This window comes from Pelophylax lessonae (assembly GCF_965119305.1).
Source record: "Pelophylax lessonae genome assembly, chromosome: 12".
In the NCBI taxonomy this organism is placed as follows: Eukaryota; Metazoa; Chordata; class Amphibia; order Anura; family Ranidae; genus Pelophylax; species Pelophylax lessonae.
Genome location: NC_138779.1, coordinates 138,385,286 through 138,400,520, shown reverse-complemented (window position 1 = coordinate 138,400,520; position 15,235 = coordinate 138,385,286). Strand labels below are relative to the sequence as shown.

At 38.7% G+C, this 15,235-nt stretch overlaps 1 protein-coding gene across 3 annotated transcripts in view; it reads left to right on the top strand.

Moving 5' to 3' along the window:
* Positions 1-368: 368 nt before the first annotated feature.
* The window catches only part of LOC309568492 (uncharacterized protein), an 88,361-nt gene continuing 73,494 nt past the window's right edge, over positions 369-15,235 (top strand). For all 3 annotated transcript variants that reach the window (XM_082274171.1, XM_082274170.1, XM_082274169.1), the window contains exons 1-6: positions 369-745; positions 2,392-2,562; positions 4,265-4,416; positions 13,052-13,192; positions 14,078-14,216; positions 15,035-15,222. In XM_082274171.1, the coding sequence (XP_082130297.1) occupies positions 466-745; positions 2,392-2,562; positions 4,265-4,416; positions 13,052-13,192; positions 14,078-14,216; positions 15,035-15,222 (1,071 nt within the window). In that variant the 5' untranslated portion in view covers positions 369-465. The remainder of the gene's footprint in view (positions 746-2,391; positions 2,563-4,264; positions 4,417-13,051; positions 13,193-14,077; positions 14,217-15,034; positions 15,223-15,235) is intronic.

Here is a 15,235-nt window from a genome sequence, read left to right as displayed (position 1 = left end):
TATGTGTTTTGGGGAAAACATATCTGGTGGAGTGTATGGTCCAAAGAAGATTGTTTTACTCATCCTTCTGCCTTTCAACCCACAGCATTTCTCAACATGTAAGTGTAACAAATCAACCCCCATTAAGGCATGGGTGTGTTTGACAAAGTCCCTCCAAAAGGACAGCAGGATTGAGGGCCCAAAGAGAACACCCATGCATGCGTTAGAAAAAAGGAGGGTAATCTGTAATGTGGTAGTGTCCACCAGGAGAGCCAAATATACTTAAAACTTATTGAAGATGTAAAAAAACGAATTAAACATTTTATCATTATTTGTTTTGTTTGTCCATTGATAGGTAATGTCATTCCACTGGGAGGTCTGGTGTCTGCTTCGGGTGCAGTATCTGTTCTGGGTGATATTTTCTGTGAGCCACTGAGTGGTAAAAAATCCAGAACACAAGGAGCTGTTCTCCAGCAGGACAGAGTGATGCCCCATGGAGGGGGATATCTGGCTCTTTTAGATTCCAATCTGATGATGGCTCAGATTGCTGTCATCGATGCTCTGAAATCACACAGGGAACTATTCTCAGAAGATCTCCCTTTCGTGAAAGAAGACTTTGAGCAGGCTCATGCAGTTTTAAATGAGGTTTTAGAAACAAAGAAGAAAGCCCTTTCAATAAGGAACCAGTATGTGATGTCTAGAGTTTACAATGTTACAAGTCAGCTCAAAATGGCAGAAGAGATTAAACAATATGGTGGAAATTTAGGTGAGTCATGTTCCTACAATGTTCAAATTACCTATTCTGTAACTCCACTTCAATTTCTAGTTCTCAGAAATAGCAGGTGTCCTTTTTTAAGATAGCTTAAGCTTTAACTTCAAGCACAGACATTTCCTACTGTTAGTAATATGGTCTCTTTAAAGTTATTTCAGAAAATGATCATTCTATATCAGTAGAGAAAATAAAATGTCGTGTAGATCTAATTGGTATATACATACCCTGGGGTTGTGCAAGATAAATAGGACGAATGTTCATACCCTGAAATGAATGATTTTCTGTTCAATGTTCACATCTACTGGGTAATGGTAAGCACTCCATATGGGAGCTTGTAGGGTGCTGGTACATTTCTGTTTATTTACCTGGGCACAAGTAATATTACCTGTCAGTTTTCTAGCCCTTGCCATTACAGATTTAGTGTTTTACATTTATATTTACACAAACACTTCTGTAATTTTACAAATAAACATTTATAACATGACAAATGATTCCCAGAGTTATGGGGTTGCTAAAGAGACGGCACAGTTGTCTGATCTGACGTATTATTTTAAGTGTTTCAATTTTATCTTGAGCTGGCAATTTTACCAAAATGAGGCATAGGAATGGTAAACATGAGGGGAACACCTGCTAACTAGATAGAAAAATACTTAATATGCTTATACAGTATTGCACATTTATCTGACTGTTTAATCCACTGAAGTCCCTGCAGAAAAGTAATATACCGTAATCATTACACTCTAATAGTTGCCACCCATCTCTTGTTATTGCTTGCACCCATATACAATCAGATTGTCACATAACTGCCTGTGGATTTTATCTGAATATATACAGTGTATTCTCATAAGTGTGCTTATGTATAATGCTTTAGATTATTGACAGAGGAATAGGGATTCTGCTGTGCAGCACTCGGATATTTTCAATTAAAAAAGCAGCCCCGCCAATTGGTTTCATTATCGAATCACTGATCATTACAAAAGCCTGGTCCACCCCCAGATTTAACCTGCAAATGGGTGAATGATAGGTTTGTCCCATGTGCAACCCCCATGTATTGAGGAGGGAAGATCTGAACAGTCCCGTGCTGGAGAGATCTCACAATGGACTACCCATCTTCTCTCCCTACCTTCAGCATGTCTGTCATCCCTCATTATTTCCCTCCTTTTTTATTATTATCTATTAACCTAAAGCGTCAACCCCCCCTTCTTTTTTGTCCCTTAAATACCCTCTTCATTACCTACTGGTTTGGGCTTAACCCAAAGTTCATTGTTTGGGTTAAGATTGTTTGAAGTTCATTAACTACTTACAGCTTTCATTGACTTTGGGCACTAATAGCCCATAGGCAGGCAAACTGTTGTACCTGTTACATATCTAACTGATTGTTGCAACATATTGAGTGTATAACAATATGCTTGACATATTTTTGTACTGTATGTTCAAAAATGTTTACTCAATAAATCGTGTTTGGAAAAAAAGCAGCCCCTTGTATGGATGGGCAAAACAGCTTCATGACATAACTTTTGTATAAATCAGTAAACCTATTTCTTCATGGCAATCCAACACCAATCCAATATATACTACAGTTTGACATTGAAGCAGTTATGTTCAGTAAATTACACTTCATTTCTTGTTGGATGTTTCAGGAATGATAAAGTATCATAAGACAGAGCTGTGGATTCCAGCGGTTCTTGGTTTGGAAATCCCAGATCCTGGACCTTCAGATTTGATGGTTCCAATCCTTGGAGTTGAGCATGATTATATTAAAGGTCACTTAATTCCATTGGCAGGAACAATGGAGGATTCAGATGGTCGAGGTAAAAGAACTAAATGAGAGTCAAGCATATGTCTATATCTTTGTCAAGATTTGAACATACACATCAACTTGTGGGTTCATTTTCAATTCCTGGAAAGAAAAAAGAAGGGGGACATCCAGAGAAAGACAACCATCCTATGTACTGTGTATGTATATATATATATATATATATATATATATATATATATATATATATATACATGCTGTGTGTAATATATATATATATATATAAAATACTGAAAGAACTCCTTGTTCTTCTTTACACTGAAGATAGTTCTTAATGACATTGGCTGTATGTTTGGGGTAATTGACCTGCTGCAGAATACATTTGGAGCCAATCACACACCTCCCTGAGGGCATAGCATGATGGATAAGTATCAGACTATATTTCTCAGCATTGAGGACACCATTGATTCAGACCAAATCTCCAACTTAATTTGCAGAAATGCAGCCCAAACTATCTATCAGTCACCAACAGGGTCCTGTCCCTATCTAACACTTACCAACTGTTAAGACCCCTTGGTAATGCCTAGACCCCTAGAATATGCCATTTATAACACATCCATGTCTCAAAATGGCTGCCAAAAACTGTGTCAAAAATAGACACAGCCTCTCTCGAGATGGCATCTGGAGGCAATGGCAGAGGACACATAAGTTCTACTAAGAGTAAATAAAGTAGTCATTTTTTGATCACAGGATTTTGGAACTGGCCAATGGAGTGGCACCATTGCTCCTCAAGAAAATCAGTGGTCTCTTAAACCACTTGCCCTCATCTGCGTACACACAGAGGGTGATCTGCGACTAGCAAAGTTGATCCTGAGCTCTTACTTTAGTCCTACTATTTATACTATTTATAGAAAACTTAACAGTTTTGTTTTCTTTAACAACCCTTCCAATAGGGCACCCTCTTACCCCAGGCCCCATAGCAGCTAAGTGAACTGCAAAGGCTACTATTATGCCACTGTGTCTTTATTTAAAGCTTAACAATATGTCAATAGCATAACATACCAGTTTATAGCTTTATGAGTCCTCCTTGTAACATAGTTTTATTACCTGTTGATCCTGCCATTAGATCTGTTTCTGCTATATTTTTGTTTTTGCACACAAAGCCCAATATCTGAAATGTGGAAATGGTATAAATTATAGCATATCTAAGCCTAAATTCAAAATGTAATATATTGCAGCCTACTATATCTTAGATGTGGTGACTGTATTAGCTTTTTTTCATTTTTTTTGTCCCTTATTTTCACCTGACGATCAAGCCAGTGCCCTAGAGTGACAATGCTCACCATATGTACTGTATTTATGAAAAAGTGGGATGTTGATTTCATAACTTGAGTGGAGTTCTATAGTTTACAGAAAGTAGCTGTGAAGGCAAACAACTTCATTTAGGATTGCAGTTCAAAGAATGTACAGTTGCAAGAACATTGGCTTTGTAATACAACCAACATGTATTTTTGAGCACTTGCAGAAAATGAAGTTAGCCTAAAAAAAATAAACAAATATAGTCACTACATCTGAGGATAGATAAGCTGCAATACATTACATATTTGCTCTTGGGTTCAGATATACTTAAAAAATGTCCCTCATGTTGCTGCAGAAAGCACTTTTGTTTAGGAAGGGCTTAAGCATTCCAAATGCTGTGTTTGTTAAAAAGTACAGTACAACTCAATACTTAATTTTAAATATTTTGTTTCTGTAAGGACTTATTCCAATTAGAATTGGAGCCAGAACAATTGATCCAATCACAGGGAGCGGTTGTACAGTAGTAGGTGTCCAAACTAGCCCAGTGACAGGAATTATAACTCCAGTTATGCAACTCACGGGGCCACTGAAAGATAAGGATGCTTACCTGGTAAGTTTTGAGAATTAAAATTGTGACTGACTAACAGAATTGTATAAAGTACTCGAAACCCATACTTGAGTAAAAGTACAAGTGCTCGATCAAAAAGTGACTTGAGTAGAAGTGGAAGTGCTCGATCAAAAAGTGACTTGAGTAGAAGTACTAAAGTATTCAACATTTTTTGTACTTAAGTATTGCAAGTAGTTTTTTTTTTTAATTTTGCTACTCAAGTACTGAAAGTAAAAGTACCAGTAGTTTTGAAAAAAAAAATGCTACTCAAGTACTGAAAGTAAAAGTACAAGTACTGTGTTATGTAGTTATTAAAGAAAGAAGTCAAAAGTTTGAACATCATATTGTTTTTTATTATTTCAAATGCAGCTTTTATTTATACATACAGTAGCATTTATTTTCGTATGCGCTGATAATACACATGTTTTGAGATTCATGAAACCTGCCATCTACTGTTCTGGCAGTGGTAATTTTTATAATAGTAACGAGTAACTTTGCAGCACAAAAAAAAAATATCGGAGAAGAAGTATTGAAATCATCGAAAAAATGTAGTGAAGTAAAAGTGGAAGTAGGAGAAAAAAATTCTACTCTAGGAAAGTACAGATACCGCCTTTCAGTACTTAAGTACAGTAGTGAAGGGGGCGTGGCTAGCCAGCAAGATGGCTGGCTGCATGTGATCGAAGCTCTGCAGGCCTCCACTCGAGCTCCATGCAGTGCACCTTGATACCCACCTTGATCCAGACATCCATGCGAATATTGCGGCAGCTTGCGATACATACCGGGCAATATGAGTAAGGAGACAAGGAACGTCCTGCTACGGCAACAGAACGTTTGAGTTTGTGCGGACCGAGAAAGCAGGAAGTAGGTCGGAGCCCACCAAACACACGGAGGAGAGGAAGCAGCAGCAATACACAGAGCAACATGCCGGCGGAAAAACCAGCAAAACTCTCACTTGAACAGGTACATTCTCAACTTATGGCTGCTATAACTGCAAGTAGTACTATGTTGACTGGTAAAATGGAGGAAATTAGAATGGATATTGGTTTAATACACCATGATCGGCAGGCTGTGAGAGAGCGGATGGCTGAGGCTGAAAAAAGGATATCCTCATTAGAGGATAATTACACTCCAGTGCCAAATCATATATTAGCAGCTGAAAAGCAAGTAACATACCTTAATCAAAAAGTTGATGACTTAGAAAATCGATTAAGACGTAATAATATCAGATTTGTGGGTTTACCGGAGAGGGCTGAGGGGAAGAACCCTGGAGATTTTGTGGAGACATGGATTAAAACCCTATTTCCTGATACTACTTTCTCCACAGCATTTGCAGTAGAAAGTGCCCATAGAATTCCTGCAAAACCACCAGCCCCTGGAGCCCCTGCAAGACCTTTACTTGCACGATTTTTGAATTGTAAAGATCGGGATCTTATACTACGGAAAGCAAGACAAAAGGGCACCATTCAATATGAAAACGCACAAGTGTTTTTTTTCCCTGATTTTTCAATAGATCTACAAAAATTGAGAGCTACCTTTTTTGAAGTTAAAAAAAAAATTAAGAGAACGACACATTATCTACTCCATGGCATACCCTGCGAGGATGAGGGTGGAGGAAGATGGGAAAATATATTTCTTCAATACTCCGGAGAGTGTACAAGAATGGCTTTGTTTGAAAGGAACTATAAAGTGAACGGAAAGAAGAATCTTGCTATTTTCCTTTTTGTTTTTCCTTGTAATGAAAACTTTTTCTTTTTTCCTGGTGAAGGATACAAGAAAAAGGAAAAAAAAAAGAAGCATGTGGATGATGGAATGACGAGGCGGGGGGAGTAGAGGGACTGGGAGTTAAGGAACTATGGGTAATTCTTTGAGCCATTTTTTTTTTTTTTTTGATGGCTTAGCAAAATTCCTTTTTCATTTCTCAGAGGAAAACATGAAATTTTTCTGAGAGTAAGGTGGGAGCTTGAGTGGAGGCCACAGCTATATTGTCCTTGCATGTAAATGTTTGTATGCTCGGGCAATGTCCCATTGTTTTTTTTTTTGAGTAAGACCTATTGTTCAAAATTTTGCTATATGTGCATGATGATTTTTTTTTTTTTTTTTTAAATATTTTATTTTTTTGGTAATTTTGTTTGTGATTTTTTTTTTCTTTTTCTCTTTTTCTTTTTCATATTTTTTCTTGTTACTTTTGAAGATCGCTGTGTCCTGGTGTGCCCAACTGACCTCAATAATTATATTGGTATAAAATATAAGGAGTACATTGCTATGGGGTATTATCATGATAAATGTCATATATAGATAGACGGTTAGATATGGGATCCCTTTTGGGAAGTGAACCTACAGCTATATATAGAAAAAAACCTCTACGATGACTACAAAATGTGGGTTCCTATCATGGTTAGGGGTCTAGGGACCCCCCAGAAGAGATCCCAGGTAATTACAAATATATTACAAACTAAAGCACAAATTATATGCCTGCAAGAGACACATATGATCCCAGATACAACAAACCAATTGTGTAAACCCTGGATCCAATGGTCAATACACTCAAGCTATTCAACATATGCAAGGGGGGTTTCATTGCTTGTCCATAGGTCGGTACCATGGAAGTGCTTTCAAAAAAAGGTAGACCCTGAAGGGCAATATGTATTTGTACGAGCTCAAGTGTATGATATACCATTTGTTAATTTAGGTATATATAATCCACCACCTGCTACATTAAGTGTAATTAAAGAGGCTATTTGCAAGTTTATACCCAGAGCAGGGCCGGATTAAGAACATCATGGGCTTGGTGCTGAGGATTTTGAAGGGCCTTAAGGGCCGTGCCTTGGCATGCACCCAGAGGAGGAAGGGTGCAGCCATGCATGCCTAATTCAACATAGGATGCTGTCTCTGAAGCCCATAAACACATCCATGCATCTGCAACTGTTGTCCCTCCTTGTCCGGCCTTCGTGCTGTGTGGGGAGGTTCTGAGGGAGCTGCCTGGGGAAGCGAGCATAGAAGCCAGACTTCTGTGTTTACAAGTGACAGAAAAGCGGAAACAGTGAATATGGCCAACCCGGGGCCTATATAAAGGTAGGGGCCTGGAGCTGCAGCTCCAATAGCCCCTACGTTAATCTGGCCCTGACCCAGAGGCATTAGTGCTATGCCTGGGAGACTTTAATCTTCTGTGGGACAGGCATGGACCCCCCCTAAAAAGTCAAAAACCACTTATGCTTCGTGAGTTAGGGGAGGAATTTGGATGGAGAGATTTGTGGAGAATGCTTAATCCCCAGACCAGGGCTTATTCCTGGGCCATCCCAGGAAGGGGATGTCTGTCAAGAATAGATCTGGCGCTGGGAAATGATAAAATTATTTCTAGGGTTGTCTCTGTTGAATATTTGATTAGAGGAGTATCTGATCACTCACCACTCCTGGTAAATATAGCAATAGGAATTGAGGGAATGAAGCAAAACTGGAAATTTCAGCCATATTGGTTATCACAGATTGGAACGCACGATTGTATACCTGAACAATTGCAGATATTTTTAGAAATACATGGATCCCAAAGAGATTTGATCTTTTGGGATACCTTGAAAGCATATCTACGGGGGGGGGGGGGCACTTAGATCAACAATATCATATATTAAAAGAGCCACCAGGCAGGAAACGGAAGAGCAATGTAGAGATACAGAAGCTGCGTTTTTGAAAACACCAACTGAAATAAATAGGGAAAAATGGGAAATGACAGTAAGAAAATATACTACACATATAGCAGCAATAGCTAAATACAAACAATTTGAATATCAACAGAAGTACTTTGAACAAGGGAATACTTCAAGTCGTCTTTTAGCACATATGGCTAAGCAACAAAGTACAAGTTTAGTTATAACTAATATACAGCACCCTGACGGGGAATGCGTAAGGGATGTGGCTGGTATTATGTCATGCTTTCACTCGTTTTATACTGATATGTATGCCACCTCTCTTACGTATAATGCAGATGAAATTTCAACTTATCTGAGTGAAATACACTTTCCAGCCTTAACGACCGAGCAGATTAAATTATTAGAGGAAAATCCAAGCGAGGAAGAAGTAAGAAGAGCAATAACAAGTCTAGCAATAGGAAAGGCTTCAGGACCAGATGGACTTCCATTAGAAGTATATAGTAAATACGTGGATATTCTTGCCCCAGTGCTAGTTCAAGTATTTGATGCAGCTTTCAGGGTAAAAAGACTTCCTGAATCCATGTATTTAGCTACAGTAGTACTAATTCCAAAACCAGATAAAAATTTAACAGACTGTGCTTCATACCGACCCATATCATTATTAAATACAGACTACAAAATTCTTGCAAAATAGATAGATTAAACAATGTAATACTTAATATTATACATCCAGATCAAACTGGATTTATGCCAGGAAAATCCACATCTATAAATCTTCGAAGAACACAACTTATAGCTCAGCTTAGAGATCAACTACCAGACTCAAGTGTCTTGGCCTCTCTTGATAAAGCAAAGGCTTTTGATTCTATTGAATGGCCCTTTTTGCAGGCAGTGCTTAGGGCATTTGGATTTGGGGAGAAATTCTGTACTTGGGTGGAAATAATGTATCTAAATCCAACTTCTCAGCTGTTGGTAAATGGCTTTTTAACCAAGGCCATAAAATTATATAGAGGCACCCGGTAGGGATGCCCTCTATCACCACTCTTATTTTCAGTAGCTATTGAATCTTTGGCACTTCGACTTTGGCAAACCCCTTCTGTACGGGGCATTACATTGGCAGAAAGGATAGATATAGTGGGATTATATGCTGAGGATCTTGTTTTATATTTAAATGATGCACATGGATCATTGGAAGCAGCTATGCATATAATAGAACTATTTGGTTCTTATTCAGGCCTTAAAATTAATTGGCAAAAATCCTCTCATGCCATTGCAGCCACAACTACTCACACTAAGCAAGGATTCAAGTTTATTAAAGGTAGTGTCCTCTTTCAAATATCTGGGAATAAATATTACAAGATTACCACAAGCAGCTTTACAGGCTAAGCTTAATCCACTCATGACAACAATTAAAACTAAATTAGCTACTTGGGCTAAATTACCACTTTCAGTTGCAGGGAGAATAAATTTAATCAAGATGGTCCTATTACCGAAATGTTTATACATTTTTTCACATATGTCGGTTATAGTTATAAAAAAAAATAGATTCCCTATTTACCACATTTATTTGGAGAAAGGGTAGAAATAGAATAAAGTTAACCACACTTCAGAGAGCTAAAACAGAAGCAGGTATGGCACTTCCTAATATACAGATACTATCTCGCTGGACAACTTAAACATCTCACAGGATGGATAGTACCAGTAACCCTACAGATGGTAGAATCACACCTGGCTCATGTTTTACAAATCGATAATTTACTTATAGCCCTAGAAGCACCTTTGAATAAATTAAAATATAAGCAAATACCAATGTTAACATTAGCTCGTACAATATGGAGAGAGGCAAAACGTATAGAGGGAAACACACAAATAAACATGGATCTCCCACTATGGCGAAACCCAATGTTTAATCAACTGAAACAATTGGTAGAGTATCAGTTCTGGGAACAAAAAGGGATATCAGTCCTTGCAGACGTATATGACATAACACATATGTACTCTTTTTCAGATATACAAATGAAATATGATATACCACATACCTCATTATATAGATATCTACAGTTGCGACATGCGTTACAAGCGCAATTTGGAGTTTTGGGACCTGGGATCTCTAGATATCCAATGATTGGTATCCTTAGGTCCCAGGGCCCTAAAGGATTAATCTCTAAAATATATGCACATTTAACCAGGGTTAATTCAGGAATGAATACCTTGGCAATAAGAACAAAATGGCAGGAAATAATTCCCAATTTAACTGATGAAGATTGGAAAGAAGCCTGTTCATCCCATTTATATGTATCGCCAGCAGCAAACAATAGGTTAATACAATTATATATGCTACTAGGGATGTAACGATATCAAAATCTCACGGTACGATACAATTTCGATATTGACCTCACGGTACGATATTTATTGCGATATTGTGGAAAAGCTCATGGTATTGTTAAATAGCTCATGATAGTGTTTGTGATGATAATAGCGAAAAAATACCGACATTTATTCTGCTTTTGCCAGTCAACAGGCAATTTATTGTTGTATTTATGGATCCATGACAACATAAAACACTGATCACATAGTGCTTTTAAAGTGCAAGTTGTAGTCAGGAACATCAATATTCTGTATAGTAATATTTGGTTGCATAACTGATTCTTCTGTGCAATGTTCAAGTTAAGAAGCAGCTAGAACAATTGTAAACAAACAATAGGCAATTCCCTTTAAGTGCAAACAAAGATCAAGTTAAGTCAGGTTTAAATGTGCAAGGCAAATAAAGGCAGCCTTTTAAAACTGGTATTTAGGAACATAACTTAAACTTAAATAAAATAGTCAGTCAAAAAGCCTTTAAAAAAAACACTGACCTATCATTTAGCTTATGTTCACGTTTTTCATCAGAAAGATCAAAATATCTACATTGCAAGAAAAAAAAAAAAAACAGTAAAAAAAATCCTTAAACTCTGGTCTATGTAGTTAACAATGATTTGTTCCGCGGGACTGTGTTTATTCCTCTTGCTTTTTGACGGACACCTGTCCTTTTAATATTGTAACCCAACCACGACGATATCGAGACACGACCACGACGATATCGAGACGACCACGACGATACGATATCGCGATATCTTTGATATCGTTACATCCCTATATGCTACATCAATCATATCTCTCTCCAAGTAGACTTTATGCAATGCAAAGCATTGCATCTCCTAAATGTTTGAGATGCAGTGCTAAGCGGGCAGACTTTATACATATTATGTGGTTTTGTCCAATGATATCAAGATTCTGGCAGGAAATAATTCAAATATTATCCTCTGTCCTGAATATGCCTGTACCTTTGACCCCAGAAACCTGTTTGCTGGGTATATTAGATGAAATAACATGGTCTAAATATCACAAGATAATGCTTAGAAAAACACTGTTTATGGCAAGGAAAACAATCACAGTTAAGTGGATTCAAGTGAAGCCCCCTGTTGTTAACCACTTAAGCCCCGGAGGATTTGGCTGCTAAACGACCAGAGGGCATTTTGCGATTCGGCACTGCGTGACTTTAACGGACAATTGCGCGGTCGTGCGACGCTGTACCGAAACGAATTTGGCGTCCTTTTTTTCCCACAAACAGAGCTTTCTTTTGGTGGTATTTGATCACCTGTGCGATTTTTTGATCACGCGCTATAAACAAAAAAAGAGCGTAAATTTTGCAAAAATAGCAATATTTTTCCCTTTTTTTTATATGAAATTCCCCCAAAAAAAAATGTAAAAATCAAAATTTTTTAATATTTTCGGCCAATTTGTTTTATGCTACCTATGTTTGGTAAAAAAAATCGCAAAAAGCGTATTTTGATTGGTTTGCGCAAAAGTTATTGCGTTTACTAACAAAGGGAAAGATTTTTGTCATTTTTGTTGTTTTTTTTTTTAACGCGTAATGGCGGCGATCTGCGATTTTTTTTGCGGTACTGCGACATTGCGGCGGACAGATCGGACCCTTGACTGACATTTTTGACACTTTTGGGGTTACCAGTGACATTTCTACAGTAATCAGTGCTATACATATGCACTGTTACTGTAAAAATGCACTGGTAGTGAAGGGGTTAACTTTATTTGAGAGGGAGGGGCTGTGTGTGTCCCTAGGGGCGTGATTCTAACTGTGATTGGCTGTGGCTTCAACTGTATGCAGAGTGATCAATGGATCTACATAGTAGATCCATGTGATCAGCTCTCATACAGAGAGGAGAATGACAGGCAGCTTGTTTACACAAGCTGCCTGACTATCTCCCTCTCCCCCGCCGATCGCAGAGTGGCCGGCGGCGATCGGGTCCGCCGGTCACGCGCGCGGGGGGGTCCGTGACCACGCGGGAGCGGGAGCGCGCCTCCGGCGGCGCGCGCTCGCTCCCTAAACCCTCACAGGCGAGCGACGTAGACCTACGTCACTTTGCCTGTGAGGGGCTGACCGCCGCCGTAGATAGTCGTGCGGCGGTCGGCAAGTGGTTAAGAACTGGATAAGAGCGGTAAATCAGATTTTAACATTTGAAAAAGTATTGTATATGCATAGAGGATGCTCAACGAAATATAATAAAATTTGGGATAATTGGAGTCAATCAACATTAACCAATGGTTGAATATAAAGAGATAACTAAGAGGATATAGAGGGATGCACATAGTATGATGAGGAAATAAATCTATGAATGCAATGGAGCAAGGGGTTGGGGCACACCGGGACAACGGCGATCAATTAAGCTAAATGGATATACCTTGGCATAAAGAGATTATGAATACTAAGTAAACAGATAATTATTTGGATATTGTATAATTTTTTTATTCTATATTGTTTTGTCCCTTTGTTGAAAGAACGTTTGGAATGTTTGTTTTTATGCACATATTGAAATAAAAAGAATTTAAAAAAGTACAGTAGTGAAGTAGTTCTACTTAGTTACTATACATCTCTGCTGACTAAACACTGCAATAGTCAACTGAATTCCAACAAAATAAATGTTTGTGTATTTTAGTTGGATGCCCTACAGAATGAGTTGCTTATGAGAGAGAGATTTTGGCAAGGTCAATGGACAAAGGAAGAAGAACTTCTAAAAGATTTAAATGCTATTGCTCTCTATGTTCTTGATGTAGCCAGAGAAGGGAAAATACATAAGGTATTGTGTACTCTAACATACTGTATCATTTGACTGGTCTACGGAACTATATGTGGTTTTATATTGCTTGGAAAATGCAACAGAATGACAAAACAAATATTTAAAGCAGCTCACCAATGGTATACATGTTTTGAACCTTAAGACTTTTTTCAGGCTTATGAACTATAAGGTCAGCAGCAATATATTACTACTTGAGTGTCAATGTTCCACTACTGGATTTCATTGTGCTAATTATGGCTTTTCACCAATAAACTTTAGCAGGGCATTAATGTCATGTGTGAATTTTCTTTTGTTATACTGAGTAAAAACATAGCAGGTCTCATTCACCACAGTTATTTCTTCAGCAGCCTGTCATAAACGTGTAGATATGACAGGTGGGATAGCTTCTTGCAGGAGGAGCTGTTGTCGGCACTCTATTTGTAAGCAGGTACATATTCCATAGTATCGGGAGCAGATCTGCACCACAGAGGTCCTCAGCCAGTGAACAGGTACAGGAGAGGAGGAGTTAAGTGAGTGCCCGCATGGAGTCAGCGCTAAGTCCATAACAGAGCTCTATTCTGTTACTGGGAGTGAGGTAGCGGAGATAGGCTGGTTAGGTGGAGAGGGCATTGGCTCTGCTTACACCTCCTAAATGCATCAGAGACCTTGGTGGTGTATATTAAACCAAGAGAGTTTACTAGATTTCAGTCGTCTGTTCAAGGTAGGGTAACCCATGTGTAAGGCAGTGACCCAAACCCAAGTGTCTAACATAGCCCAGAAGAACCCACCCCAGGACTAATAACCACATAATTAAAAGTGTATATTTTTTATTCTGGTTTATTCACATACATTTTCATCAAAGACTGGACAAATTCATTAAGTATTGTATGTTTATGTTTTATTTAGATCAAGCTTAAAGAAAGAATAGCGTTATTGGACGAATCTTGCCAATCGTTGGAAGAAGATTCTTTGAGAGAATTCCAGAGAAGAACATGCTCCAACCTAAACAATTTAGTCATCAAAATGTGTCAACTGCCAATAAGAGGTAAGTGGGTGTCACTTTGTTAGAACTAGGACTTCTTACATAGTTACATAGTTTGTGAGGTTGAAAAAAGACATCAGTCCATCCAGTTCAACCTATGATGTGTGTGTGTGTGTTTGCTTCTACACATGAGTTCCAGCTGATTGTCCCTATGAAGTGTGGGTTGCAAGTTCTTCGTTATTCTTAGGGTGTTTATTTAGTGGATTATAGGTAACTACTAGCTACAACTGCAACTCGGTCTTGGTTATATATGTGGATCCAGAGGCGTAACTAGAACCTTCAGGGCCCTGATGCAAGAAACCATGAAGGGCCCCCCAGACCCCTGGCCGGGGCCCTTACCTTCAAGCCCAGGGCCCTTCCCACTAATCCTGGGGCTCTTTACACTCGTTGCATGGCCTTTTATTACGGTCCCGCAGCAGGATTCTTTCACAAGTTCTGCAGTGGGCCCCCTTCCTGCAATCTTGTGGGCCCACTTCCTGCAATCTTGGGGCCTCCCCACAAAGGTGCAATGCCAGGGTCCGGTTGCAAGTGTGATCTTTGCGATCCTGGAAATTCACCCACTGGTTTGCTACCGGGCCCCCTGGAGCATGGGGCCCGGTAGCGATTGCAACCCCTGCAACCCCTGTAGTTACGCCCCTGTGTGGATCTGTGTGAATCATTAGCTATTTATGGATGATAGCCTTGGTTTATAAAGATATTGAGAAGTTTACTGAAAACAGGTGGTTATGCCAGGATTAAACACTGTTCATCTTCCAACATTTTACTTTTGGACTATTGTATGCAAAACTGTCAAATAGTGTCTTTTTTCTCTTTTTTGGCAGAAGGCAGCACTGAAGAGAAGGAACAACAGCAAATATTTTCACTAGTTATTAAGAAAACAACAGAAAAATTATTGGAATTCATTAAGAAAATTGAGCAGGAGTCCGAGAGACAGATCAACCAACTGAGGGAGTGGATGAAGAGTAGAGAACAAGCTAGTGAAGCTGTAGTTAAAGCAAGACAAACCACTGTAAGTGATATTA